Source organism: Labrus mixtus, unplaced genomic scaffold (assembly GCF_963584025.1).
Source record: "Labrus mixtus unplaced genomic scaffold, fLabMix1.1 SCAFFOLD_80, whole genome shotgun sequence".
Classification (NCBI taxonomy): domain Eukaryota; kingdom Metazoa; phylum Chordata; class Actinopteri; order Labriformes; family Labridae; genus Labrus; species Labrus mixtus.
Genome location: NW_026870173.1, coordinates 59,994 through 85,000, shown reverse-complemented (window position 1 = coordinate 85,000; position 25,007 = coordinate 59,994). Strand labels below are relative to the sequence as shown.

Below are 25,007 nucleotides of genomic sequence, written 5' to 3'. Positions count from 1 at the left end.
CCTGTGTGTCTGTCTGCCTGTCTGTCTGCCTGTGTGTCTGCCTGTCTGTCTGCCTTTGTCTATCTGTGTGTCTACCCGTCTGTCTGTCTGCCTTTGTGTCTACCTGTGTGTCTGTCTGCCTGTGTGTCTGTCTGTCTGTCTGCCTGTGTGTCTACCTGTGTGTCTGCCTGTCTGTCTGCCTGTCTGTCTGCCTTTGTCTATCTGTGTGTCTACCTCTCTGTCTGTCTGCTTGTGTCTATCTGTGTGTCTACCTCTCTGTCTGTCTACCTGTGTGTCTGCCTGTCTGTCTGTGTGTCTACCTGTGTGTCTCCCTGTCTGTCTACCTATCTGTCTGCCTGTGTGTCTACCTGTATGTCTACCTGTGTGTCTACCTATCTGTCTGCCTGTCTGTCTACCTATCTGTCTGCCTGTGTCTGCCTGTCTGTCTGTGTGTCTACCTGTGTGTCTACCTGTGTGTCTCCCTGTCTGTCTACCTACCTATCTGTCTGCCTGTGTGTCTACCTGTGTGTCTACATATCTGTCTGCCTGTGTCTACCTGTGTGTCTACTTATCTGTCTACCTGTCTGTCTACCTATCTGTCTGCCTGTGTCTACCTGTGTGTCTACTTATCTGTCTACCTGTCTGTCTACCTATCTGTCTGCCTGTGTGTCTCTCTGTCTGTCTACCTGTCTGTCTGCCTGTGTGTCTGTCTGTCTGTCTGTCTGTCTGCCTGTGTGTCTACCTGTGTGTCTGCCTGTCTGTCTGTGTGTCTACCTGTGTTTCTCCCTGTCTGTCTACCTACCTATCTGTCTGCCTGTGTGTCTACCTGTGTGTCTACATATCTGTCTGCCTGTGTCTACCTGTGTGTCTACCTGTCTGTCTACCTATCTGTCTGCCTGTGTGTCTCTCTGTCTGTCTACCTGTCTGTCTGCCTGTGTGTCTCTCTGTCTGTCTACCTGTCTGTCTGCCTGTGTGTCTGTCTGTCTGTCTGTCTGTCTGCCTGTGTGTCTACCTGTGTGTCTCCCTGTCTGTCTACCTACCTATCTGTCTGCCTGTGTGTCTACCTGTGTGTCTCCCTGTCTGTCTACCTGTCTGTCTGCCTGTGTGTCTACCTGTCTGTCTGTCTGTCTGCCTGTGTGTCTACCTGTGTGTCTGACAGATGGCAGATGGCAGCAGCAGTCCTGACAGCAGGAGGTGAGTTGAATGTGTATCTTATGGCTGTATTTATTGTTTGGTTAATAAAGGAAGGTATCGTCTGCATAAAGTCGGATCATGATGAGAACTGATGGCAGTTTGAAGCTTTGACTCTGCTTTCTATTTGCTGGTTTAGACTATGAGCTGCAGGTCAGCCTGTCGGAGGCTCTGTGTCGTCTGACCCTAAGGAAGGACCGCGAGCAGAGAGCCAATCAGTGGTTCGCAAGCCGTGGCATCAGCAGTGCCTTCTGTGACATCAGAGACGGAGACTTTGAAGTGGTAGGATAGTGGCGCCTGACGCCTGGTTTGAGCACCTGTCTCTCTACCTGTCTGTCTCTGACCGATCTCTCTCTCTTTTTCTCCAGGACTGTCGCCGTTTTCTGAACTTTGTCAATGGTTACCATGGAGACCAGAGGAGGTGATGAACCTTTAAAAAACCTAAATGAGTCAAAATATGTGAAAACTGACTTCGCTCTGTCTTTCAGGGTCTACACCTTCCCCTGTCTCCGAGCTTTCCTTGACTCTACGGAGGTAAAACATTGAACCCATTAACACGGCACACTCCAGGAAGCACACAGGTTTACTGCATGTTCTCTTCCTTCAGCTGTTTCGTCCAAAAGACGAGAAACTGGACGAGTTTTGGATCGATTTTAACCTCAGCTCAGGATGTGTGAGCTTCTTCATTGATGAACCTCAGGTGCTGCTCTGAACTCCACTGTTACAAAGTTATGCTCCCGTCATACTTTAATCAGTTTAAAATCTGTTTCCTGGTTCTTGTTGTGGTTCTCAGGGTTTCCTGTGGGGGTCTGTACACCTGCTGAAGGAAGAAGTGGATCATTTCAGTGTTCAGCACAAACACGATGGTATCTCTGTTTTAACTGCTCTATAGTTTATAACTTAAATCAACGCTTGGATCGGTTTTCTTATCAACATGATGAAACTCTTTATATCCCAGGATGCACTGTGGCAGAGACCGTCCTCTGCGTCAGACTCAGCAATCCCATTTTGCACCACAACAGCCGAGGTCAAACAGTAGAGCTGACCTTCAACTCTGAACATCAGCGAGACCTGGAGGAGGCTGCCGGGAGAGTCTTCACGGTATCTGTCTGTCTGCAGACCTGTCTGTCTGCAGACCTGTCTGTCTGCACACCTGTCTGTTTACACTCCTGTCTGTCTGCAAACCCGTCTGTTTAAACTCCTGTCTGTCTGCACACCTGTCTGTTTACACTCCTGTCTGTCTGCAAACCCGTCTGTTTACACTCCTGTCTCTCTGCCACCTGTCTGTTTACACTCCTGTCTGTCTGCACACCTGTCTGTTTACACTCCTGTCTGTCTGCACACCTGTCTGTTTACTCTCCTGTCTCTCTGCCCACCTGTCTGTTTACACTCCTGTCTGTCTGCAAACCTGTCTGTCTGCCCACCTGTCTGTTTACACTCCTGTCTGTCTGCACACCTGTCTGTCTGCACACCTGTCTGTTTACACTCCTGTCTGTCTGCACACCTGTCTTTCTGCACACCTGTCTGTTTACACTCCTGTCTCTCTGCCCACCTGTCTGTTTACACTCCTGTCTGTCTGCACACCTGTCTGTTTACACTCCTGTCTCTCTGCCCACCTGTCTCTCTGCACACCTGTCTTTCTGCACACCTGTCTGTTTACACTCCTGTCTCTCTGCCCACCTGTCTGTTCACACTCCTGTCTGTCTGCACACCCGCCTGTTTACACTCCTGTTTCTCTGCCCACCCGTCTGTTTACACTCCTGTCTGTCTGCACACCCGTCTGTTTACACTACTGTCTGTCTGCACACCTATCTGTCTGCATACCCGTCTGTTTACACTACTGTCTGTCTGCACACCTGTCTGTTTACACTCCTGTCTCTGCCCGTAGAAACGTAGATATGCTCCTGATAGCAGCCTATCAGTATTTAGTTTTTTGGTTGTTGATGTGTCGCACTGTAGTTGATGTTTTAGACTGTAGTTTGTGTCAGACTGTAGATGATGTTTTAGACTGTAGTTTGTGTCAGACTGTAGTTGATGTTTTAGACTGTAGTTTGTGTCAGACTGTAGATGATGTTTCAGTCTGTAGTTTGTGTCAGACTGTAGTTGATGTTTTAGACTGTAGTTTGTGTCAGACTGTAGTTGATGTTTTAGACTGTAGTTTGTGTCAGACTGTAGATGATGTTTCAGTCTGTAGTTTGTGTCAGACTGTAGTTGATGTTTCAGACTGTAGTTGTTTCAGAGTGTAGTTTGTGTCAGACTGTAGATGATGTTTCAGACTGTAGTTGATGTTTCAGACTGTAGTTTGTGTCAGACTGTAGATGATGTTTCAGACTGTAGTTTGTGTCAGACTGTAGATGATGTTTCAGACTGTAGTTTGTCAGACTGTAGTTGATGTTTCAGACTGTAGTTTGTGTCAGACTGTAGATGATGTTTCAGACTGTAGTTTGTGTCAGACTGTAGTTGATGTTTCAGACTGTAGTTTGTGTCAGACTGTAGATGATGTTTCAGACTGTAGTTTGTCAGCCTGTAGATGATGTGTCAGACTGTAGTTGATGTTTCAGACTGTAGTTTGTGTCAGACTCATAATAACATTCACCATCAGCTTAATGTCAATGTTCCGGTGTTACAGAGACAGATGTTTCTTAGAGGGACACTGATGTTAAGTATTTCCTAGGACCATCAGCTGTTCTCTCTCCTCCTACACACAGAAAGAAAAGAGTTCTACCCACATTAAAGGTCCGGGTGGTTCAATCCAGGTTCAGTGCCCCTCTGCAGACAGACAGAGTAGTAGATCCTACAGCAGGAAGAAACCACAGAGCAAGAGTCAACTGAAGAGTGAGTGTGTTCACACACAAAATGATATGAAATATGAATAACCAACAGAAAAATCATTTTTAGCTCAGTTAAGCGGGGTACACACTACAAGATAATCAGGCTGATTTTGGGCCCAACCAAAGTCACCAAGGCCTGATTATCTTGCCAGATTCCACCATGGTGTGAGGCGTGTGATTTTAACCTCCCCGATCTGCTCGGAAGACGATCAGGGTCGCTCCGATTTGAAACCGTAAATATTAATCGTGTTCAATATTTACGATTAGAAATCCTGTTGGAACTGAACAACAGCCAATAGGGAAGCAAGCTGACTGAAGCAGAACGCACAACTAACATAACCATGGCAACGACAGCAAATGCCAAGCATAAAGTAAAATGGATGTCATAAATATAAGACCAACTTGTTGCTTTGTGGGAACAACACAATGTTTCTACAACATGTCTGTAAAACAAACAACAATCCAACTGACAAGGAAAAGAGTTGGACCAAATGGATGTACCAGCTAACAGCTAGCCACATTTAGCTTGTTAGCTTGACCATCATGTTTAATAATATATATAGTATTCCGTTTCAACAAAGCTTTTAATCAGCATGAGAAGATAAGATATGAAATGTTGGAAGAATGTGTGCAAACATCTCATGTCAGCTAACGGCTAACAGCTAATGTCTTTTTGTCTGTGTGTTCAGTCTTACCTCTATCGTCTCCCGGCAGTGAAGAAGACTCCTCAGTAACAAAGGTAACTACTCTGTAATAAACTACACCATAAATCTACACTGTAAAAACAACTGTTAAAAGTACACTGTATAACAGCAGCTGCTATACGCTAAGTGAGATCAATGTTGAACTGTTTTGTTGTTACAGACTCCGAGGCGACACTCTGCAGAGTTCCTGTTTGATCAGATCATACACTCAACTCCCACATACTGCTCAGGTCAGACTGAATTTAACTGCTCCTGGTTTACAGTGTAACAAACACAGGTGATGGCTGGGCCAGAACCTCTTCATGTTCATGTTAGTCATTCAATCAATCAAATGACCACAAAGAGATCAGAAATAGGACTGTTTGGTGACTGCTTCAAAATAAAAGCCTGAATGTTTCAACCTGGCGAAACAGTTGCAGGAAATATTGTGCTAGCATTAGCAGCAAGCTAACCTGGCTCAGACAAAGGCAGAGTTAAAAAACGGTAACACTGCAGCTTTTATTATCGAGGAAACCGTAACTTGATGTACGAATGCCAGAAATCTGGGCTGTTTGAAACCACTACGTTACTATAATTATGCAGAAATCCCAAAATACACAGAAAAATCAACATTATGCATCAGACCAGTCTCCCTTGTGTACCGTTTCCCACAATGCACAGCGCCAGGTTAGAGATGGAAATGGCAGCAGTGTCCATCGTAACAGAGGAAATAATCTCAATCAGAGCAAAGCACATAAAGAGACCTCCAGTTCTCTTTGTTGATTCTCTAAATCAAGAAAATCTAAATGAATGGGCTGGTCTGTTGTTCAGCTTAGCCTGGTGTACTGCAGAATAACCACCGACTGGAGGTCACACTACACACTGCTGTCCAACGGAGTAGTCAGTACTGCATACTATGGTTAATAGTAGTATGTAGTAAGCTTTCAAACAGTCATGGATTTGACCTCTCTTTCTCTCAGGTGTTCCTTTACGGGCGGAGCTTCAGATCTCAAAGGAACAAACAGAGGAGTTTGGAGGAAGAAGCTCCCCTTTGAAAAAGGTTGAATTCAGTTTTTGCTTAAATAACAAACATCAGCTGTTTCCTGTTTTCCGCTAACCACTTTTTTCTTTCTTTAAGCAGGAATTCTTCAGCTCAGACAGGAAAAGAGCTGCTCCAGAGTCAGGTGTTCATTCTTTTACTTTTAGTCATTTAAATCTTTAATCTGTTTTTCTGGTGCAGGCAGAAGCAGTCATTCACACAGGACAGTTACATGATAACTCTTTTTCTCTGGTGTAGGCTACCTGTCAGACCAAACTGAGGGTATGTGGGCCCATAAGAAGAGGGTGGAGCCTCACTCAGAGAGGGAGGAGTCTATCTCAGTACTGATAGGTGGTTTGTCAGACTCCTTTCTATATTCTTGTTAAAGTTGAATGAATCACTTTGCTTCATAAATGTTGTGCTCACCTTTCTCAGAGTCCTCACCTGAGGGGGTGGAGCCAGCAGAGGATGAGGAGGAGTTATTTGAGGAATGGACTGGTCCACTTGAGGAAAAGGATGAGTCTGTAGTAGAGTCAGAGGCGGAGCCAAAATCAGACCTGACATCTGGTGTCACAGCAGCCTTCAACACCTTTAAATCACAGCTGGAACAAAACTTCACGGTCAGTATACACACAGGTAACAATGACTGAACAATAACTACCAGTAATCATTAATCAACGTTATTATCGGGGTTTTTTTAGGAAAGCTGGAAGAACGTGGAAGCTGAAATTCTTCTGTCTTTAAAAGAATGTCAACAACATGTCTCATCCCTGCTGACAGCTGTCCATCAACACAGGTAAGCCCCACCTGTCCATCAACACAGGTACCGCCCACCTGTCCATTAACACAGGAACTGCCCACCCCAACACACCTGCCCGTCAACACAAGGTACTGCCCACCTGTCCATTAACACAGGTACCGCCCACCTGGCCATCAACACAGGTACTGCCCACCTGTCCATTAACACAGGTACTGCCCACCTGTCCATTAACACAGGTACTGCCCACCCCAACACACCTGCCCGTCAACACAAGGTACCGCCCCCCTGTCCATTTACACAGGTACCGCCCACCTGTCCATTCACACAGGTACCGCCCACCTGTCCATTCACACAGGTACCACCCACCTGACCATTAACACAGGCACTGCCCACCCCAACACACCTGCCTGTCAACACAACGTACCGCCCACCTGTCCATTCACACAGGTACCACCCACCTGACCATTAACACAGGCACTGCCCACCCCAACACACCTGCCTGTCAACACAACGTACCGCCCACCTGTCCATGAACACAGGTACTGCCCACCTGTCGTGTGTGTGTGTGTGTGTGTGTGTGTGTGTGTGTGTGTGTGTGTGTGTGTGTGTGTGTGTGTGTGTGTGTGTGTGTGTGTGTGTGTGTGTGTGTGTGTGTGTGTGTGTGTGTGTGTGTGTGTGTGTGTGTGTGTGTGTGTGTGTGTGTGTGTGTGTGTGTGTGTGTGTGTGTGTGTGTGTGTGTGTGTGTGTGTGTGTGTAGGTTATTGTTGCTGCAGAGGTTTGACATCAGTGTAAACGATCAGCTGAAGCGTCTGCAGGAGAACTCGACCAGCCTGAACTCCATGAACACTCACATCCTGGTACTTACAGTGATTAGTGTTTTAGTAAAGACCAGAATCCAGAGCAGGTTTAGTCCTCAGACCTGGTGTTCTCTTTTCAGAGTTATTTTCACACTGAGATGCAGCGACTTGGCTCTTTCTGTGATGAACATCTGCACAGGTGATTATGACACGCTGTAAACCTGTCTACACTAACACCATCTGGTTTGGATCCTGTTCAGACCTTATCTGACTCTCTGGATCTGAATTTTGTTACCTCAGGCTGAAGACTTTAGAGAGTGGAGGGTCCAGCATGGAGGGTCCAGCCAGCCAATGAGAGAAGACGAGAGGATGCCTCTGGACTGATCAGAGCTGTCTGTTTTTGTTCCACTCACCAAATGTTCAGATTTAACACTTTTGTATTTCCCCATTGTTAAAGTATCTGATTTTTTGTTTTGCTGAAGGTTAAAAAAACAAATAAAGAATACAAAACAGATCAAATCAATTGAGTTGTACCTCCAACACACTGTTGACCTGAAGTGTGTTCTGTAAAGGGCCACAAGGGGGAGACAATCCCGCTACATCAGAAAACAGAAGGAACTGAATTATATCTCTCACATTAAAGGTGTGAATTAAGATTTAGATCAATTTAATTTTCTCCTCCAGGAAAGCAGTGTGAGCGTTCATGAACAGGTTTTAATTTATTACAGATACAAATGAGACTTTAAGCCCTAAAACACATAATAAACACCGACATGGATACTATAAGATCAAAGGAGAATATTTAGAGTTGATTGAATGTAATGGATAAAAACATTATTAAACACATTATCTGTATAACGACTGGCTACAGATCAGACATAGTGAACCAGGTCTAACAGAGTCCGGACCAGGAGAGACTCAGTGTTTGTTTGTGATCCGGCTGGTTGTCAGGCAGCAAACTGACACGAGAGGAAAAACAGTCAAATCCCCTGAAGAGACAAAAAAACAGCAAGAGGACTAATGAGACACTAATAGAGGAGGGGAGGGGGAAGGGGTGAGTGGGGGGGCAGAGAGAGAGATGCTCAGGTGTTCATCTCACTGTGCAACAAAACATCAGAGAATCACTTCGAGATCTGCTTTGTTCTGGACTCTACCTGGACAGACGGGGTTGCTGATTGGTTGAAAAGCTGTTTTTTTCTTTGGACTTTAATGGACGGAAAAGGAAACATTCAGGTGTGGACGGCTCAGTGATCACCAACAGCTACAGGTCAGAACAACCAACTGGGTTTACTGGTTTCACTGAGCTCACAAACTGGGTTTACTGGTTTCATTGGGCTCACATACTGGGTTTACTGGTTTTGCTGGGCTCACATACTGAGTTTACTGGTTTCATTGGGCTCACATACTGAGTTTACTGGTTTCATTGTGCTCACATACTGGATTTGTTGGTTTTGCTGGGCTCACATACTGGGTTTATTGGTTTCATTGTGCTCCCATACTGGGTTTACTGGTTTTGCTGGGCTCACATACTGAGTTTACTGGTTTCATTGTGCTCACATACTGGGTTTACTGGTTTCGCTGGGCTCACATACTGGGTTTACTGGTTTCATTGGGCTCACATACTGGGTTTACTGGTTTTGGTTTTTTCATTGGGCTCACATACTGGGTTTACTGGTTTTGCAGGGCTCACATACTGAGTTTACTGGTTTCATTGTGCTCACATACTGGGTTTACTGGTTTCATTGGGCTCACATACTGAGTTTACTGGTTTCATTGTGCTCACATACTGGGTTTACTGAACTCACAAACTGGGTTTACTGGTTTCACTGAGCTCACATACTGGGCTTACTGGTTTTACTGGGTGTATTTGTTGCTCAGAGCCTTACACATACGTGAACTTTTCAACACAGCACATTTTGTATTTAAATTTGTAAAATATTCCATCCCCTGTGCTTTGAACATCATTTATTATTCTTCTGATTCTCTCACTGTGCTTATTGCTTCTTCTGTTTATTTATGAGAGAGAGAGATGTGCCAGGTCCCCCGCCAGTCTAAGCCTATAGCAGCATAACTAGGAGCTGGTCCATACCTGAACCAGCCCTAACTATAAGATTTATCAAAAAAGTAAAGTTTCAATCCTACCCCTAGCAGGTACCACGAGCAGGCCTGATAACTGAAGGCTCTACCTCCCATAGTACATTTAGAGACTGTAGGTACCACGAGCAGGTCTGATAACTGAAGGCTCTACCTCACATAGTACATTTAGAGACTGTAGGTACCACGAGCAGGTCTGATAACTGAAGGCTCTACCTCCCATAGTACATTTAGAGACTGTACCACGAGCAGGCCTGATAACTGAAGGCTCTACCTCCCATAGTACATTTAGAGACTGTAGGTACCACGAGCAGGTCTGATAACTGAAGGCTCTACCTCACATAGTACATTTACAGACTGTAGGTTCCACGAGCAAGCCTGATAACTGAAGGCTCTACCTCCCATAGTACATTTAGAGACTGTACCACGAGCAGGCCTGATAACTGAAGGCTCTACCTCCCATAGTACATTTAGAGACCGTAGGTACCACGAGCAGGCCTGATAACTGAAGGCTCTACCTCCCATAGTACATTTAGAGACTGTACCACGAGCAGGCCTGATAACTGAAGGCTCTACCTCCCATAGTACATTTAGAGACTGTAGGTACCACGAGCAGGCCTGATAACTGAAGGCTCTACCTCCCATAGTACATTTAGAGACTGAAGGTACCACGAGCAGGCCTGATAACTGAAGGCTCTACCTCCCATAGTACATTTACAGACTGTAGGTTCCACGAGCAGGTCTGATAACTGAAGGCTCTACCTCCCATAGTACATTTAGAGACCGTAGGTACCACGAGCAGGCCTGATAACTGAAGGCTCTACCTCCCATAGTACATTTAGAGACTGTACCACGAGCAGGCCTGATAACTGAAGGCTCTATCTCCCATAGTACATTTAGAGACTGTAGGTACCACGAGCAGGCCTGATAACTGAAGGCTCTACCTCCCACAGTACATTTACAGACTGTAGGTTCCACGAGCAGGTCTGATAACTGAAGGCTCTACCTCCCATAGTACATTTAGAGACTGTAGGTACCACGAGCAGGCCTGATAACTGAAGGCTCTGCCTCCCATAGTACATTTACAGACTGTAGGTTCCACGAGTAGGTCTGATAACTGAAGGCTCTACCTCCCATAGTACATTTAGAGACCGTAGGTACCACGAGCAGGCCTGATAACTGAAGGCTCTACCTCCCACAGTACATTTAGAGACTGTACCACGAGCAGGCCTGATAACTGAAGGCTCTACCTCCCATAGTACATTTAGAGACTGTACCACGAGCAGGCTTGATAACTGAAGGCTCTACCTCCCATAGTACATTTAGAGACTGTAGGTACCAGGAGCAGGTCTGATAACTGAAGGCTCTACCTCCCATAGTACATTTAGAGACTGTAGGTACCACCAGCAGGTCTGATAACTGAAGGCTCTACCTCCCATAGTACATTTAGAGACCGTAGGTACCACGAGTACACCAGGCCCGGCTAAAGCTGGTTTCTGGTCTTGGAATGAGGAAGTGAACAACAGACCAGCTGACGTCAAAAGCCGCTACAGTAGCGTCCACTTAGAGTCTGAAAACAGCTGACGAGAGATTCATTTAGAGAACTGGAGGTCTTTGTGTGGTTTATTTCCTCTGTTACAATGGACGCTGCTGTCCGTCATTTTGACCTCTTACCTGACCCTTTGCATTGTGGGAAACAGGCTGGTTGAACTGGTAGGGTTCTCACTGGTTGTACTGGTATTCTTCTTACTGGTTGAACTGGTAGGGTTCTTACTGGTTGAACTTGTAGGGTTCTTACTGGTTGATATGGTAGGGTTCTCACTGGTTGAACTGGTAGGGTTCTCACTGGTTGAACTGGTAGGGTTCTTACTGGTTGAACTGGTAGGGTTCTTACTGGTTGATATGGTAGGGTTCTTACTGGTTCATATGGTAGGGTTCTCACTGGTTGTACTGGTATTGTTCTTACTGGTTGAAATGGTAGGGTTCTTACTGGTTGAACTGGTAGGGTTCTCACTGGTTGAACGGGTATTGTTCTTACTGGTTGAAATGGTAGGGTTCTTACTGGTTGAACTGGTAGGGTTCTCACTGGTTGAACGGGTATTGTTCTTACTGGTTGAAATGGTAGGGTTCTTACTGGTTGAACTGGTAGGGTTCTCACTGGTTGAACTGGTATTGTTGTCACTGGCTGTAATGTTATTGTTCTCACTGGTTGAACTGGTATTGTTGTCACTGGCTGTAATGTTATTGTTCTCACTGGTTGAACTAGTTTCTGTGGTTGCAGGTGAGATGGGCTGTCTGGGAGGGAAGACGGAGGAAGAACGTCTGGATGAAAAAGCGAAACGCGAAGCGAACAAGAAGATCGAGAGACAGCTGCAGAAAGAGAGGCAGGCGTACAAAGCTACACACAGACTGTTACTACTCGGTGAGTCTGTGTCGCTCACCTATTTTCTACTTAGCTTCACGTCTGTCTTTCCAACCTTCACCCTCTCATCCGTCTCTCTCACCTGTCTGTCTGCAGGAGCAGGAGAATCAGGTAAAAGTACCATCGTGAAGCAGATGAGGATTCTTCATGTTGACGGTTTTAATGTTGAGTGAGTTCAACTTTTATTGCTTCATTCAAACCACTGTGAGTGTCCAGGTGTTCATCTCTGTGTGATTAATACTTTCTTATATTTGAGGAAATATCACCAAGAGAACATGAAACAAAGGAAACCTATCGTGTCCTGGTGTTAGCTGCAGCTCTACACCTGAAATTGTTCCCTTGAAAAGACGAGTTGGATTAATTTCTCCTCCACCATTGTTGTTGACAATGCTTCTTGATTCTGTTTGGTCATTAAGGAAGAGTGACCCTGATGGGCGTGTTTGTGTTTTACACTTAGAGTGAAGGTAGAAGAGTTAGAGCGTTTGACTGACAGGCCTTCACACCCGAGGTCTGCTCTGATGAAATCTTTGTTTTCAGAGAGAAGCAGCAGAAGGTTCAAGACATCAGGAAGAATGTGAAGGACGCCATCGTGGTACGTCACCTCACCTGTATCACATCACCTGTATCACCTCACCTGTATCACCTCACCTGTATCACATCACCTGTATCACATCACCTTTATCACCTCACCTGTATCACCTCACCTGTATCACATCACCTGTATCACCTCACCTGTATCACATCACCTGTATCACCTCACCTGTATCACATCACCTGTATCACCTCACCTGTATCACCTCACCTGTATCACCTCACCTGTATCACGTCACCTGTATCACCTCACCTGTATCACCTCACCTGTATCACGTCACCTGTATCACCTCACCTGTATCACATCACCTGTATCACGTCACCTGTATCACCTCACCTGTATCACCTCACCTGTATCACCGTACCTGTATCACATCACCTTTATCACCTCACCTGTATCACCTCACCTGTATCGTCATTTATGTAATTAAAACATTAAAATGTTGGTGTGTGTGTGTGTGTGTGTGTGTGTGTTACAGACCATCGTGTCAGCCATGAGTATGCTGACTCCGCCCATTCCTCTGGGTAACCCTGGCAACCAGTTCAGAGTTGAGTACATCAAGAGCATCGCCCCGCTGTCTGACGTTGAATACACTGAGGTAACACACACACACACGCACACACACTTTGTGTTGAATCATTATGTTCTTGTGATTACATTAATAAAGGATAAATTATTATTATTAGAGGCTCTGTAGTTTGCAGGTTTGTAGTTTGCTATAATAACTATAAATAACGACATCATGATGCAGATTAGCAGACTCCTTGGTGTGAGCGTGACGTGCTGATAGAAACAGCAGAACCATGTTCAGAGAATTTCATTGGCTACAAGAAATGTCAGTCATTGGCATGGTCGCGTGTAATTGGCCGTCAGAAAAGGGGGCAGTACCTCCTTTCAACAAAGGCTCTCATTGGCTGTTATAAGCTGCTATCAAGTGTCAAAGAAAGGTTAGTGGAGCTTTTTGAACAGTTCAGTGGATTGTTCTGGACGTGATGTGTTTGGATTCAAACTCTGGATCTAAATAGTGGTTCAGTTCAGTTTGGTGGATTATTAAGATTAGGAGAGTTCAGTCAATCTAGAAATGGTTAGAAGACGTTTGTTTGTCGCTGGTCTGACCCTCACACACACTGGACCGTCAGTGTGTGTGCTTGCTGTATTGGACATGTGTGATATGGTTATTAGGTCACATGATGACATGAGTTGGAAAAACATCCTATCATAGAATAAATTGTTGTTCCAAGATAAGAAGACAAAACGGTTTAATGGTTAAACTCAAATGAGAATGTGGAGTAATGAGCGCAAAAAACAACAAAACTTTCAACTGTTAGTCGACTTTGAGCTGAATCTGAAGAATCACGCTCCACTGAGTCCAAGTCAGGTCTGTACTCAAGGGGAGAAGAAAACTCCTTTATATGATGTTTGTTTGTTGAATGGAGGCCGGACCAATAGTTTTCATTCAAGTCAGGGAATCATAACACAGTTTGTGATCCAGCATCGAGCAGATCTGTGGCTCAATTTGAAATTTCTTGAAGTAGAACAGATATTCTGTTGATCAATAAATCATCACCTGAACACTGCAGAGGAGCTGCTATGTCATTAGCCTGGGTCATTTCCTGCTGATACATGACTGGTAAATACAGCTGGGACAACAAACAGAAATCAGAACACTTCACCCTGTTTACATAGAGATTTTCATGTTTATCAAAGTTGAGCTGTGGATCTAAAATTATTCGTAAGAACTAGAACTCATGAACCTTCTCTATTTCCGACCATTTAAACTTTCGGGTAGCACAGTTTTCTGATGGAGAAACCGAAACAGTTGGGCAGCCAGCCTCAGGGCAAGTTATATTTATAATAATTTATAAACAGACTAAGTAGCAAAGGGCCAAGAACTGAGCCTTGGGGAATACCTTTTGGTCAACGTTCACACTCTGTTATAAAGACAGAAGAGTTTCATGGTTAACAGAGTCAACAAGTCTCACCTGAAGGCAGCCATGAGCAGTTGAACTCACCAGCAACAGGTGAACTGTTCATTTGAAGCACCACAAGAGTCTGTTGTTTGTTTAAATGATGATAATGACATGATGTAAGAGGTGAACATGGGATTCAAGTGTGTGTGTGTGTGTGTGTGTGTGTGTGTGTGTGTGTGTGTGTGTGTGTGTGTGTGTGTGTGTGTGTGTGTGTGTGTGTGTGTGTGTGTGTGTGTGTGTGTGTGTGTGTGTGTGTGTGTGTGTGTGTGTGTGTGTGTGTGTGTGTGTGTGTGTGTGTGTGTGTGTGTGTGTGTGTGTTTCCACCTGAGGCCTCATTATCCAAACATCTCCTGTCTCTAAAGACATAAAGAGACAAAACAAATGTCTTCCTGTGTCTTATCTTCTGCCGTTTTTGATACACATACACACACAGGTATGCAAGCACACGTAAACATTAAATGACTACACAGATCATCACCTGAACAGGCTGATGTTTAAACATGTAATTTGTATTATTTATATGTTTAATAAATAAAAGGGAGTGAATGAACAACCTTCAGTGATTTTAGAAACTGTTTCTAGATTTTTAAGTCAAATTCTTGAGTTTCAGTTTTTTCACGTTCTCGTTCTGTTCACTGAACAAAAAACCTTTTTTTTTAAAAACTGCATAAAGGGAAAATGTTTTAGTCTCTAAAATCTTGAATCGGAATTTTCTGACCTTTCTGCATGGACTTGGTGATCGCTGCTGAACAGTTTGTTTGATTTGTAAAAAAAAATTTTACCTAAATTTTATTTCTTATTAAAGACTCTTCCAGTTTCAAGTTGTTGTTAATCGTAGAATAAAAATGATCATTTGGACTCCATGGACGTTCCCCAGGTGTTCCTCAGGGCTCTATTCTTAGTCCTCTTTTATTCTCCACAGATATAAACTCTGTGATGTTCATCTCTTCTCTGTCCGTCATTAATCTATTTATTCTCGTGTCTCTCTCTCAGGACTTCTTTGAGCACGCTCAGAAGCTGTGGGAAGACGACGGCGTGAAGGCGTGTTTCGAACGCTCCAATGAATATCAGCTGATCGACTGCGCTAAGTTGTAAGACGAACACGAAACGGTGCAGACTGACAAAATGGACACATACACACACACACACAGACTGACTCAGACTTCCTCTCAACATTTTTTCCCAATGGACCAATCATAACGCTCCGCTAACCCTGAGGGGCCGGATGCCGCATTACGTTAAGAATAGAATAACCAAAGTGTGTGTGTGTGTGTGTGTGTGTTCACTCAGCTTTCTGGACAGGTTAGACTCAGTCAGAAGAACAGACTACACACCTACGGACCAGGTAATGAACCAGCCAATCACATCGCAGCCTTGTGATGAGTCGGATGTTTTTAAATGGTTTTTCTTCTTCTCCTGCAGGATCTGTTGCGCTGTCGTGTTTTGACTTCAGGGATTTTTGAAACCAGGTTTCAGGTCGACAAGGTCAACTTCCAGTGAGTGTTAAGACCCGCCCCCTCTGTCCACCTGCTTCAATTACCTGTCTCTTCTGTTTGACTGCTGCAGTTAGTTATTGAAGCATTATGGGAACTTTAGTTTCAACAGTCAGATCAAATATTATCATGTTTACATATTTAGAACCATTCTTTATCTTCTAGTGACATTTATTTAGAATATTTACCTGTTTGTTAATTACCTGACAAACACACCTGTCTGTCTGTCAGTATGTTTGATGTAGGAGGACAGCGCGACGAGCGCAGGAAGTGGATTCAGTGCTTTAATGGTGAGTAAGATTTATGAATAGTTGAATTTAACATACAGGTGTACAGGTGTGTGTGAACAGACAGGTGTGTGTGAACAGACAGGTGTGTGTGTGTGTGTGTGTGTGTGTGTGAACAGACAGGTGTGTGTGTGAACAGACAGGTGTGTGTGTGTGTGAACAGACAGGTCTCTGTGAACATAAAGGTCTCTGTGAACAGAAAGGTGTGTGTGAACAGAAAGGTGTGTGTGTGTGAACAGACAGGTCTCTGTGAACAGACAGGTGTGTGTGAACAGAAAGGTGTGTGAACAGACGTGTGTGTGTGTGAACAGACAGGTGTGTGTGTGAACAGACAGGTCTCTGTGAACAGACAGGTGTGTGTGAACAGAAAGGTGTGTGTGAACAGACAGGTGTGTGTGAACAGACAGGTGTGTGTGTGTGAACAGACAGGTGTGTGTGTGTTAACAGACAGGTCTCTGTGAACAGACAGGTGTGTGTGAACAGACAGGTCTCTGTGAACAGACAGGTCTCTGTGAACAGAAAGGTGTGTGTGAACAGAAAGGTGTGTGTGAACAGAAAGGTGTGTGTGTGTGTGAACAGACAGGTGTGTGTGTGAACAGACAGGTCTCTGTGAACAGACAGGTCTCTGTGAACAGAAAGGTGTGTGTGTGTGAACAGACAGGTGTGTGTGTGTGTGTGAACAGACAGGTGTGTGTGTGAACAGACAGGTCTCTGTGAACAGACAGGTCTCTGTGAACAGAAAGGTGTGTGTGTGAACAGAAAGGTCTCTGTGAACAGACAGGTCTCTGTGAACAGAAAGGTGTGTGTGAACAGAAAGGTGTGTGTGAACAGAAAGGTGTGTGTGTGTGAACAGACAGGTCTCTGAACAGAAAGGTGTGTGTGTGTGTGAACAGACAGGTGTGTGTGTGTGAACAGACAGGTGTGTGTGTGTGAACAGACAGGTCTCTGTGAACAGAAAAGTCTCTGTGAACAGACAGGTGTGTGTGAACAGACAGGTGTGTGTGAACAGACAGGTGTGTGTGAACATACAGGTCTCTGTGAACAGAAAGGTGTGTGTGAACAGAAAGGTGTGTGTGAACAGACAGGTCTCTGTGAACAGAAAGGTGTGTGTGAACAGACAGGTCTCTGTGAACAGAAAGGTGTGTGTGAACAGACAGGTCTCTGTGAACAGAAAGGTGTGTGTGAACAGACAGGTGTGTGTGAACAGAAAGGTGTGTGTGTGTGAACAGACAGGTGTGTGTGTGTGTGTGTGTGTGTGTGTGTGTGAACAGACAGGTGTGTGTGTGAACAGACAGGTGTGTGTGTGAACAGACAGGTGTATGTGAACAGACAGGTGTATGTGAACAGACAGGTGTATGTGAACAGACAGGTGTGTGTGTGTGTGTGTGAACAGACAGGTGTGTGTGAACAGACAGGTCTCTGTGAACAGACAGGTGTGTGTGAACAGAAAGGTGTGTGTGAACAGACAGGTGTGTGTGAACAGACAGGTGTGTGTGTGAACAGACAGGTGTGTGTGAACAGAAAGGTGTGTGTGAACAGACAGGTCTCTGAACAGACAGGTGTGTGTGAACAGAAAGGTGTGTGTGAACAGACAGGTCTCTGTGAACAGACAGGTGTGTGTGAACAGAAAGGTGTGTGTGAACAGACAGGTCTCTGTGAACAGACAGGTGTGTGTGTGTGAACAGACAGGTGTGTGTGAACAGACAGGTCTCTGTGAACAGACAGGTGTGTGTTTGAACAGAAAGGTGTGTGTGAACAGACAGGTGTGTGTGTGTGTGTGAACAGACAGGTCTCTGTGAACAGACAGGTCTCTGTGAACAGAAAGGTGTGTGTGAACAGACAGGTGTGTGTGTGTGTGTGTGTGTGTGTGAACAGACAGGTCTCTGTGAACAGACAGGTCTCTGTGAACAGAAAGGTGTGTGTGAACAGACAGGTCTCTGTGAACAGAAAGGTGTGTGTGAACAGGTGCTGAGTCTGAGTCTTTTTCAGATGTGACCGCCATCATCTTTGTGGCGGCGAGCAGCAGCTACAACATGGTGATCAGAGAGGACAATTCCACCAACCGGCTCCGAGAGTCCCTCGACCTGTTCAGGTCCATCTGGACCAACAGGTAACCCTCTCTTCTTTCTGATTGGCTCTAAACCCTCTCTGCTCTCTGATTGGCTGTAGTTAACTATTTCTGCTCTCTGATTGGCTGTAGTTAACCCTCTCTTATTTCTGATTGGCTGTAGTTAACCTTAACCCTCTCTGCTCTCTGATTGGCTGTAGATAACCCTCTCTGCTCTCTGATTGGCTGTAGTTAACCCTCTCTTCTTTCTGATTGGCTGTAGTTAACCCTCTCTGCTCTCTGATTGGCTGTAGGTAACCCTCTCTGCTCGGCTGTAGTTAACCCTCTCTTCTTTCTGATTGGCTGTAGTTAACCCTCTCTGCTCTCTGATTGGCTGTAGATAACCCTCTCTGCCTCTCTGCTCTCTGATTGGCTTTAGTTAACCCTCTCTTCTTTCTGATTGGCTGTAGTTAACCCTCGCTTCTTTCTGATTGGCTGTAGTTAACCCTCTCTTCTTTCTGATTGGCTGTAGATAACCCTCTCTGCTCTCTGATTGGCTGTAGTTAACCCTCTCTGCTCTCTGATTGGCTGTAGATAACTCTCTCTGCTCTCTGATTGGCTGTAGTTAACCCTCTCTGCTCTCTGATTGGCTGTAGATAACCCTCTCTTCTTTCTGATTGGCTGTAGTTAACCCTCTCTGCTCTCTGATTGGCTGTAGTTAAACCTCTCTGCTCGCTGATTGGCTGTAGTTAAATCTCTCTGCTCTCTGATTGGCTGTAGTTAAACCTCTCTGCTTTCTGATTGGCTGTAGATAACCCTCTCTGCTCTCTGATTGGCTGTAGTTAACCCTCTCTTCTTTCTGATTGGCTGTAGTTAACCCTCTCTTCTTTCTGATTGGCTGCAGGTTTCTCAAGACAATCTCGGTGATCTTGTTCCTAAATAAACAGGACGTCCTTGCTGACAAGATTCTGGCAGGAAAATCTAAACTCGAAGATTATTTCCCTGAATACACAAACTACCAAGTTCCTGCTGAAGGTACACAACAACAAATACACACAAATCAAGGTGATGTCAGGGACTATTTCAGAGAGGAGACTCTCAGTCTAACTCTGAGGTGATTTACCTTCAGGTGGGAATCTCTGAACAGAACAGCTGATTTGATTTTCAGGGGGCGGGGCTACATACTTTTCTCGTAGGGTCAAATTTCATATAAAGTTTGTATTTACATCAAATTTATTTTTTCCTCAAAATTAATTAACTTTTTGTTCTCTGTACCTGAGTGAACCTGTGTGTTTTTGTGTGTTTTTGTGGTTTTTGTGTTTTGTGTGTTTTTGTGTGTAGCTGTTCCAGATGCTGATGAAGACCCAAGAGTGACCAGAGCCAAGTTCTTCATCAGAGACGAGTTTCTGGTAATAAACCTGTCTCTCTCTCTCTGACCTGTCCCTCTCTCTCTGACCTGTATGTCTCTCTCTCTCGCTCTCTCTGACCTGTCTGTCTCTCTGACCTGTGTCTCTCTCTCTGACCTGTCTGTCTCTCTCCTCCTGTCTCTCTCTCTGAGTTGTTTCTCTCTCCTACTGTCTCTCTCTCTCTCTGACCTGTCTTTCTCTCTCTCTGACCTGTCTCTCTCTCCTACCTGTCTTTCTCTCTCTCTGACCTGTCTTTCTCTCTCTGACCTGTCTCTCTCTGAGTTGTTTCTCTCTCCTCCTGTCTCTCTCTCTGACCTGTCTCTCTGTCTCTGACCTGTTTCTCTCTCCTCCTGTGTCTCTCTCTCTGACCTGTCTCTCTCTCTGACCTGTGTCTCTCTCTCTGTGACCTGTCTGTCTCTCTCCTCCTGTCTCTCTCTCTCTGACCTGTTTCTGTCTCCTCCTGTCTCTCTCTCTGACCTGTCTGTCTGTCTCCGATCTGTCTGTCTCTCTCTCCGACCTGTCTGTCTCTCTCTCTCCACCTGTCTTTCTCTCTGACCTGTCTGTCTCTCTCTGACCTGTCTCTTTCTCCTCCTATCTGTCTCTCTCTGACCTGTCTGTCTCACAGAGGATCAGCACGGCGAGCGGCGATGGGAAACATTACTGTTATCCTCACTTCACCTGCGCCGTGGACACGGAAAACATACGTCGCGTTTTTAACGACTGTCGTGACATCATCCAGCGCATGCACCTGCGCCAATACGAGCTTCTCTGATTGGTTGTGGGAATCTTACCTGGTCCCGCCCACTATCAATGCTATCAGTACAGATCACAATCATTTATCACTCAGCTAGTTATTTAAAAGTCTTTCCTGCTGTCTCTTTTTTGTATCTGGTGCAGGGGATTGTGGGTAATGTTGTTTATGGAAAGGCATCACAGGATGTGGATTTCCTGTCATTGTCATGACTACAGTCTGACCCTCTTGGGGTGGGTGATGTAGACAATTTAATTTTTTTTTTTTCATGTTTTTTTAACTTAAAATAATTAGTTGATAATGATCTCTCCTTTGATTGGCTGATCCTGACTGTGATGTCATTCAGTTTTCTCTCATGGGAACATTTAACTATGTACCTGAAAGATGAAATAAAGATTTATTTAATGGGAAGCTGTTGTGTTGTATTTTTTCACTCACTTCAGTCACAGGAACATCAAAGTCTTCTTCAAACAAGTTTTAAATCAATTTGTTTCTGATGCGTGTCCACGTAAATATAAAGACACAGGTGAGACTAGAGACACATGTGAGACTAAAGAGACAGGTGAGACTAAAGAGACACAGGTGAGACAAAAGAGACAAACAGGTGAGACTAAAGAGACAAACACAGGTGAGACTAAAGAGACACAGGTGAAACTAAAGAGACAGGTGAGACTAAAGAGACACAGGTGAGACTAAAGAGACAGGTGAGACAAAGACAGGTGAGACTAAAGAGACACAGGTGAGTCTAAAGACACAGGTGAGACTAAAGACACAGGTGAGACTACAAAGACACAGGTGAGACTAAAGAGACACAAGTGAGACTAAAAAGACAGGTGTGACTAAAGAGACACAGGTGAGACTAAAGACACAGGTGAGATTAAAGAGACAGGTGGGACTAAAGACACAGGTGAGACTAAAAAGACACAGGTGAGACTAAAGAGACACAGGTGGGACTAAAGACACAGGTGAGACTAAAGACACAAGTGAGACTAAAGACACAGGTGAGAGTAAAGACACAGGTGAGACTAAAGAGACAGGTGAGAGTAAAGACACAGGTGAGAATAAAGACACAGGTGAGACTAAAGGGACACAGGTGAGACTAAAGAGACAGGTGAGACTAATGACACAGGTGAAACTAAAGAGACAGGTGAGAGTAAAGACACAGGTGAGACTAAAGACACAGGTGAGACTAAAGAGACAGGTGAGAGTAAAGACACAGGTGAGAGTAAAGAGACAGGTGAGACTAAAGGGACACAGGTGAAACTAAAGAGACACTGGTGAGACTAAAGAGACACAGGTGAGACTAAAGAGACAGGTGAGAGTAAAGACAGGTGAGACTAAAGGGACACAGGTGAGAGTAAAGACACAGGTGAGAGTAAAGACACAGGTGAGAGTAAAGGGACACAGGTGAGACTAAAGAGACAGGTGAGAGTAAAGACACAGGTGAGAGTAAAGACACAGGTGAGACTAAAGGGACACAGGTGAGACTAAAGAGACAGGTGAGACTAAACAGACAGGTGAGAGTAAACAGACAGGTGAGAGTAAAGACACAGGTGAGACTAATGACACAGGTGAGACTAAAGGGACAGGTGAGACTAAAGAGACACTGGTGAGACTAAAAAGACACAGGTGAGACTAAAGAGACACAGGTGAGACTAAAGACACATGTGAGACTAAAGAGACACAGGTGAGACTAAAGACACATGTGAGACTAAAGAGACACAGATGAGACTAAAGAGACACAGGTGAGACTAAAGACACAGGTGTGACTAAAGACACAAGTGAGACTAAAGACACAGGTGAGAGTAAAGACACAGGTGAGACTAAAGAGACAGGTGAGAGTAAAGACACAGGTGAGAATAAAGACACAGGTGAGACTAAAGGGACACAGGTGAGACTAAAGAGACAGGTGAGACTAATGACACAGGTGAAACTAAAGAGACAGGTGAGAGTAAAGACACAGGTGAGACTAAAGACACAGGTGAGACTAAAGAGACAGGTGAGAGTAAAGACACAGGTGAGAGTAAAGAGACAGGTGAGACTAAAGGGACACAGGTGAAACTAAAGAGACACATGTGAGACTAAAGAGACACAGGTGAGACTAAAGACACATGTGAGACTAAAGAGACACAGATGAGACTAAAGAGACACAGGTGAGACTAAAGACACAGGTGAGACTAAAGACACAGGTGAGAGTAAAGAGACAGGTGAGACTAAAGGGACACAGGTGAGACTAAAGAGACACAGATGAGACTAAAGAGACACAGGTGAGACTAAAGACACAGGTGAGACTAAAGAGACAGGTGAGAGTAAAGACACAGGTGAGAATAAAGACACAGGTGAGACTAAAGGGACACAGGTGAGACTAAAGAGACAGGTGAAACTAAAGAGACAGGTGAGAGTAAAGACACAGGTGAGACTAAAGACACAGGTGAGACTAAAGAGACAGGTGAGAGTAAAGACACAGGTGAGAGTAAAGAGACAGGTGAGACTAAAGGGACACAGGTGAAACTAAAGAGACACATGTGAGACTAAAGAGACACAGGTGAGACTAAAGACACATGTGAGACTAAAGAGACACAGATGAGACTAAAGAGACACAGGTGAGACTAAAGACACAGGTGAGACTAAAGGGACACAGGTGAGACTAAAGAGACAGGTGAGACTAATGACACAGGTGAAACTAAAGAGACAGGTGAGAGTAAAGACACAGGTGAGACTAAAGACACAGGTGAGACTAAAGAGACAGGTGAGAGTAAAGACACAGGTGAGAGTAAAGAGACAGGTGAGACTAAAGGGACACAGGTGAAACTAAAGAGACACTGGTGAGACTAAAGAGACACAGGTGAGACTAAAGAGACAGGTGAGAGTAAAGACAGGTGAGACTAAAGGGACACAGGTGAGAGTAAAGACACAGGTGAGAGTAAAGACACAGGTGAGAGTAAAGGGACACAGGTGAGACTAAAGAGACAGGTGAGAGTAAAGAGACAGGTGAGAGTAAAGACACAGGTGAGAGTAAAGACACAAGTGAGACTAAAGGGACACAGGTGAGACTAAAGAGACAGGTGAGACTAAACAGACAGGTGAGAGTAAACAGACAGGTGAGAGTAAAGACACAGGTGAGACTAATGACACAGGTGAGACTAAAGGGACAGGTGAGACTAAAGAGACACTGGTGAGACTAAAAAGACACAGGTGAGACTAAAGAGACACAGGTGAGACTAAAGACACATGTGAGACTAAAGAGACACAGGTGAGACTAAAGACACATGTGAGACTAAAGAGACACAGATGAGACTAAAGAGACACAGGTGAGACTAAAGACACAGGTGTGACTAAAGACACAAGTGAGACTAAAGACACAGGTGAGAGTAAAGACACAGGTGAGACTAAAGAGACAGGTGAGAGTAAAGACACAGGTGAGAATAAAGACACAGGTGAGACTAAAGGGACACAGGTGAGACTAAAGAGACAGGTGAGACTAATGACACAGGTGAAACTAAAGAGACAGGTGAGAGTAAAGACACAGGTGAGACTAAAGACACAGGTGAGACTAAAGAGACAGGTGAGAGTAAAGACACAGGTGAGAGTAAAGAGACAGGTGAGACTAAAGGGACACAGGTGAAACTAAAGAGACACATGTGAGACTAAAGAGACACAGGTGAGACTAAAGACACATGTGAGACTAAAGAGACACAGATGAGACTAAAGAGACACAGGTGAGACTAAAGACACAGGTGAGACTAAAGACACAGGTGAGAGTAAAGAGACAGGTGAGACTAAAGGGACACAGGTGAGACTAAAGAGACACAGATGAGACTAAAGAGACACAGGTGAGACTAAAGACACAGGTGAGACTAAAGAGACAGGTGAGAGTAAAGACACAGGTGAGAATAAAGACACAGGTGAGACTAAAGGGACACAGGTGAGACTAAAGAGACAGGTGAGACTAATGACACAGGTGAAACTAAAGAGACAGGTGAGAGTAAAGACACAGGTGAGACTAAAGACACAGGTGAGACTAAAGAGACAGGTGAGAGTAAAGACACAGGTGAGAGTAAAGAGACAGGTGAGACTAAAGGGACACAGGTGAAACTAAAGAGACACATGTGAGACTAAAGAGACACAGGTGAGACTAAAGACACATGTGAGACTAAAGAGACACAGATGAGACTAAAGAGACACAGGTGAGACTAAAGACACAGGTGAGACTAAAGACACAGGTGAGACTAAAGACACATGTGAGACTAAAGAGACACAGGTGAGACTAAAGACACAGGTGAGACTAAAGAGACACAGGTGAGACTAATGACGCAGGTGAGACTAAAGAGGCAGGTGACACTAAAGAGAAAGGTGAGAGTAAAGACACAGGTGAGACTAAAGGGACACAGGTGAGACTAAAGAGACAGGTGAGAGTAAAGAGACAGGTGAGAGTAAAGACACAGGTGAGACTAATGACACAGGTGAGACTAAAGAGACACAGGTGAGACTAAAAAGACGCAGGTGAGACTAAAGACACAGGTGAGACTAAAGAGACACAGGTGAGACTAAAAAGACGCAGGTGAGACTAAAGACACAGGTGTGACTAAAGAGACAGGTGAGACTAAAGAGACACTGGTGAGACTAAAGACACAGGTGAGACTAAAAAGACACAGGTGAGAGTAA

At 44.7% G+C, this 25,007-nt stretch overlaps 2 protein-coding genes and 1 long non-coding RNA gene across 13 annotated transcripts in view; 2 read left to right on the top strand and 1 right to left on the bottom strand.

Moving 5' to 3' along the window:
- LOC132965601 (uncharacterized) overlaps positions 1-1,314 on the bottom strand; it is a 1,436-nt gene extending 122 nt beyond the window's left edge. Inside the window, exons 1-6 of one of the 7 annotated variants that reach the window (XR_009670090.1) lie at positions 840-1,314; positions 778-805; positions 594-741; positions 438-501; positions 268-407; positions 81-171 (exon numbers count right to left, since the gene is read on the bottom strand). This is a non-coding gene — a long non-coding RNA (uncharacterized LOC132965601). Of the gene's footprint in view, positions 1-70; positions 172-230; positions 408-437; positions 502-535; positions 742-777 lie in introns of those variants that run through there. The other 6 variants (XR_009670092.1, XR_009670088.1, XR_009670089.1 and 3 more) reach the window with 6 other exon arrangements.
- LOC132965599 (synaptonemal complex protein 2-like) overlaps positions 1-7,799 on the top strand; it is an 11,229-nt gene extending 3,430 nt beyond the window's left edge. For 3 of the 5 annotated variants that reach the window (XM_061033756.1, XM_061033755.1, XM_061033754.1), the window contains exons 8-25: positions 1,139-1,173; positions 1,310-1,452; positions 1,539-1,591; positions 1,659-1,704; positions 1,778-1,870; positions 1,964-2,036; positions 2,129-2,271; positions 3,879-4,005; positions 4,691-4,740; positions 4,866-4,935; positions 5,665-5,744; positions 5,826-5,868; positions 5,982-6,074; positions 6,159-6,343; positions 6,425-6,519; positions 7,241-7,340; positions 7,421-7,479; positions 7,581-7,799. In XM_061033756.1, the coding sequence (XP_060889739.1) occupies positions 1,139-1,173; positions 1,310-1,452; positions 1,539-1,591; positions 1,659-1,704; positions 1,778-1,870; positions 1,964-2,036; positions 2,129-2,271; positions 3,879-4,005; positions 4,691-4,740; positions 4,866-4,935; positions 5,665-5,744; positions 5,826-5,868; positions 5,982-6,074; positions 6,159-6,343; positions 6,425-6,519; positions 7,241-7,340; positions 7,421-7,479; positions 7,581-7,635 (1,543 nt within the window). In that variant the 3' untranslated portion in view covers positions 7,636-7,799. Of the gene's footprint in view, positions 1-1,138; positions 1,174-1,309; positions 1,453-1,538; positions 1,592-1,658; positions 1,705-1,777; positions 1,871-1,963; positions 2,037-2,128; positions 2,272-3,878; positions 4,006-4,690; positions 4,741-4,865; positions 4,936-5,664; positions 5,745-5,825; positions 5,869-5,981; positions 6,075-6,158; positions 6,344-6,424; positions 6,547-6,757; positions 6,928-7,240; positions 7,341-7,420; positions 7,480-7,580 lie in introns of those variants that run through there. The other 2 variants (XM_061033758.1, XM_061033757.1) reach the window with 2 other exon arrangements.
- A 527-nt stretch (positions 7,800-8,326) lies between these two features.
- LOC132965600 (guanine nucleotide-binding protein G(olf) subunit alpha-like) lies at positions 8,327-20,780 on the top strand. The gene is made up of 13 exons (XM_061033759.1): positions 8,327-8,547; positions 11,656-11,796; positions 11,893-11,965; positions 12,334-12,388; positions 12,867-12,986; positions 15,352-15,449; positions 15,649-15,703; positions 15,781-15,854; positions 16,083-16,141; positions 18,128-18,248; positions 19,090-19,220; positions 19,527-19,594; positions 20,217-20,780. Exons 2-13 carry the CDS (start codon positions 11,661-11,663, stop codon positions 20,361-20,363), a joined length of 1,137 nt encoding a protein of 378 aa, XP_060889742.1. The 5' UTR covers positions 8,327-8,547; positions 11,656-11,660; the 3' UTR covers positions 20,364-20,780.
- The last annotated feature ends 4,227 nt before the right edge of the window (positions 20,781-25,007 follow it).

Excerpts from the sequence above, each read along its gene's own strand:
- LOC132965600 (XM_061033759.1), top strand. The coding sequence starts at position 11,661 with ATGGGCTGTCTGGGAGGGAAGACGGAGGAAGAACGTCTGGATGAAAAA. Across the intron at positions 12,987-15,351 it reads CTGACGTTGAATACACTGAG|GACTTCTTTGAGCACGCTCA; the intron begins GTAACACACACA and ends TCTCTCTCTCAG. Across the intron at positions 15,704-15,780 it reads ACTACACACCTACGGACCAG|GATCTGTTGCGCTGTCGTGT; the intron begins GTAATGAACCAG and ends CTTCTCCTGCAG.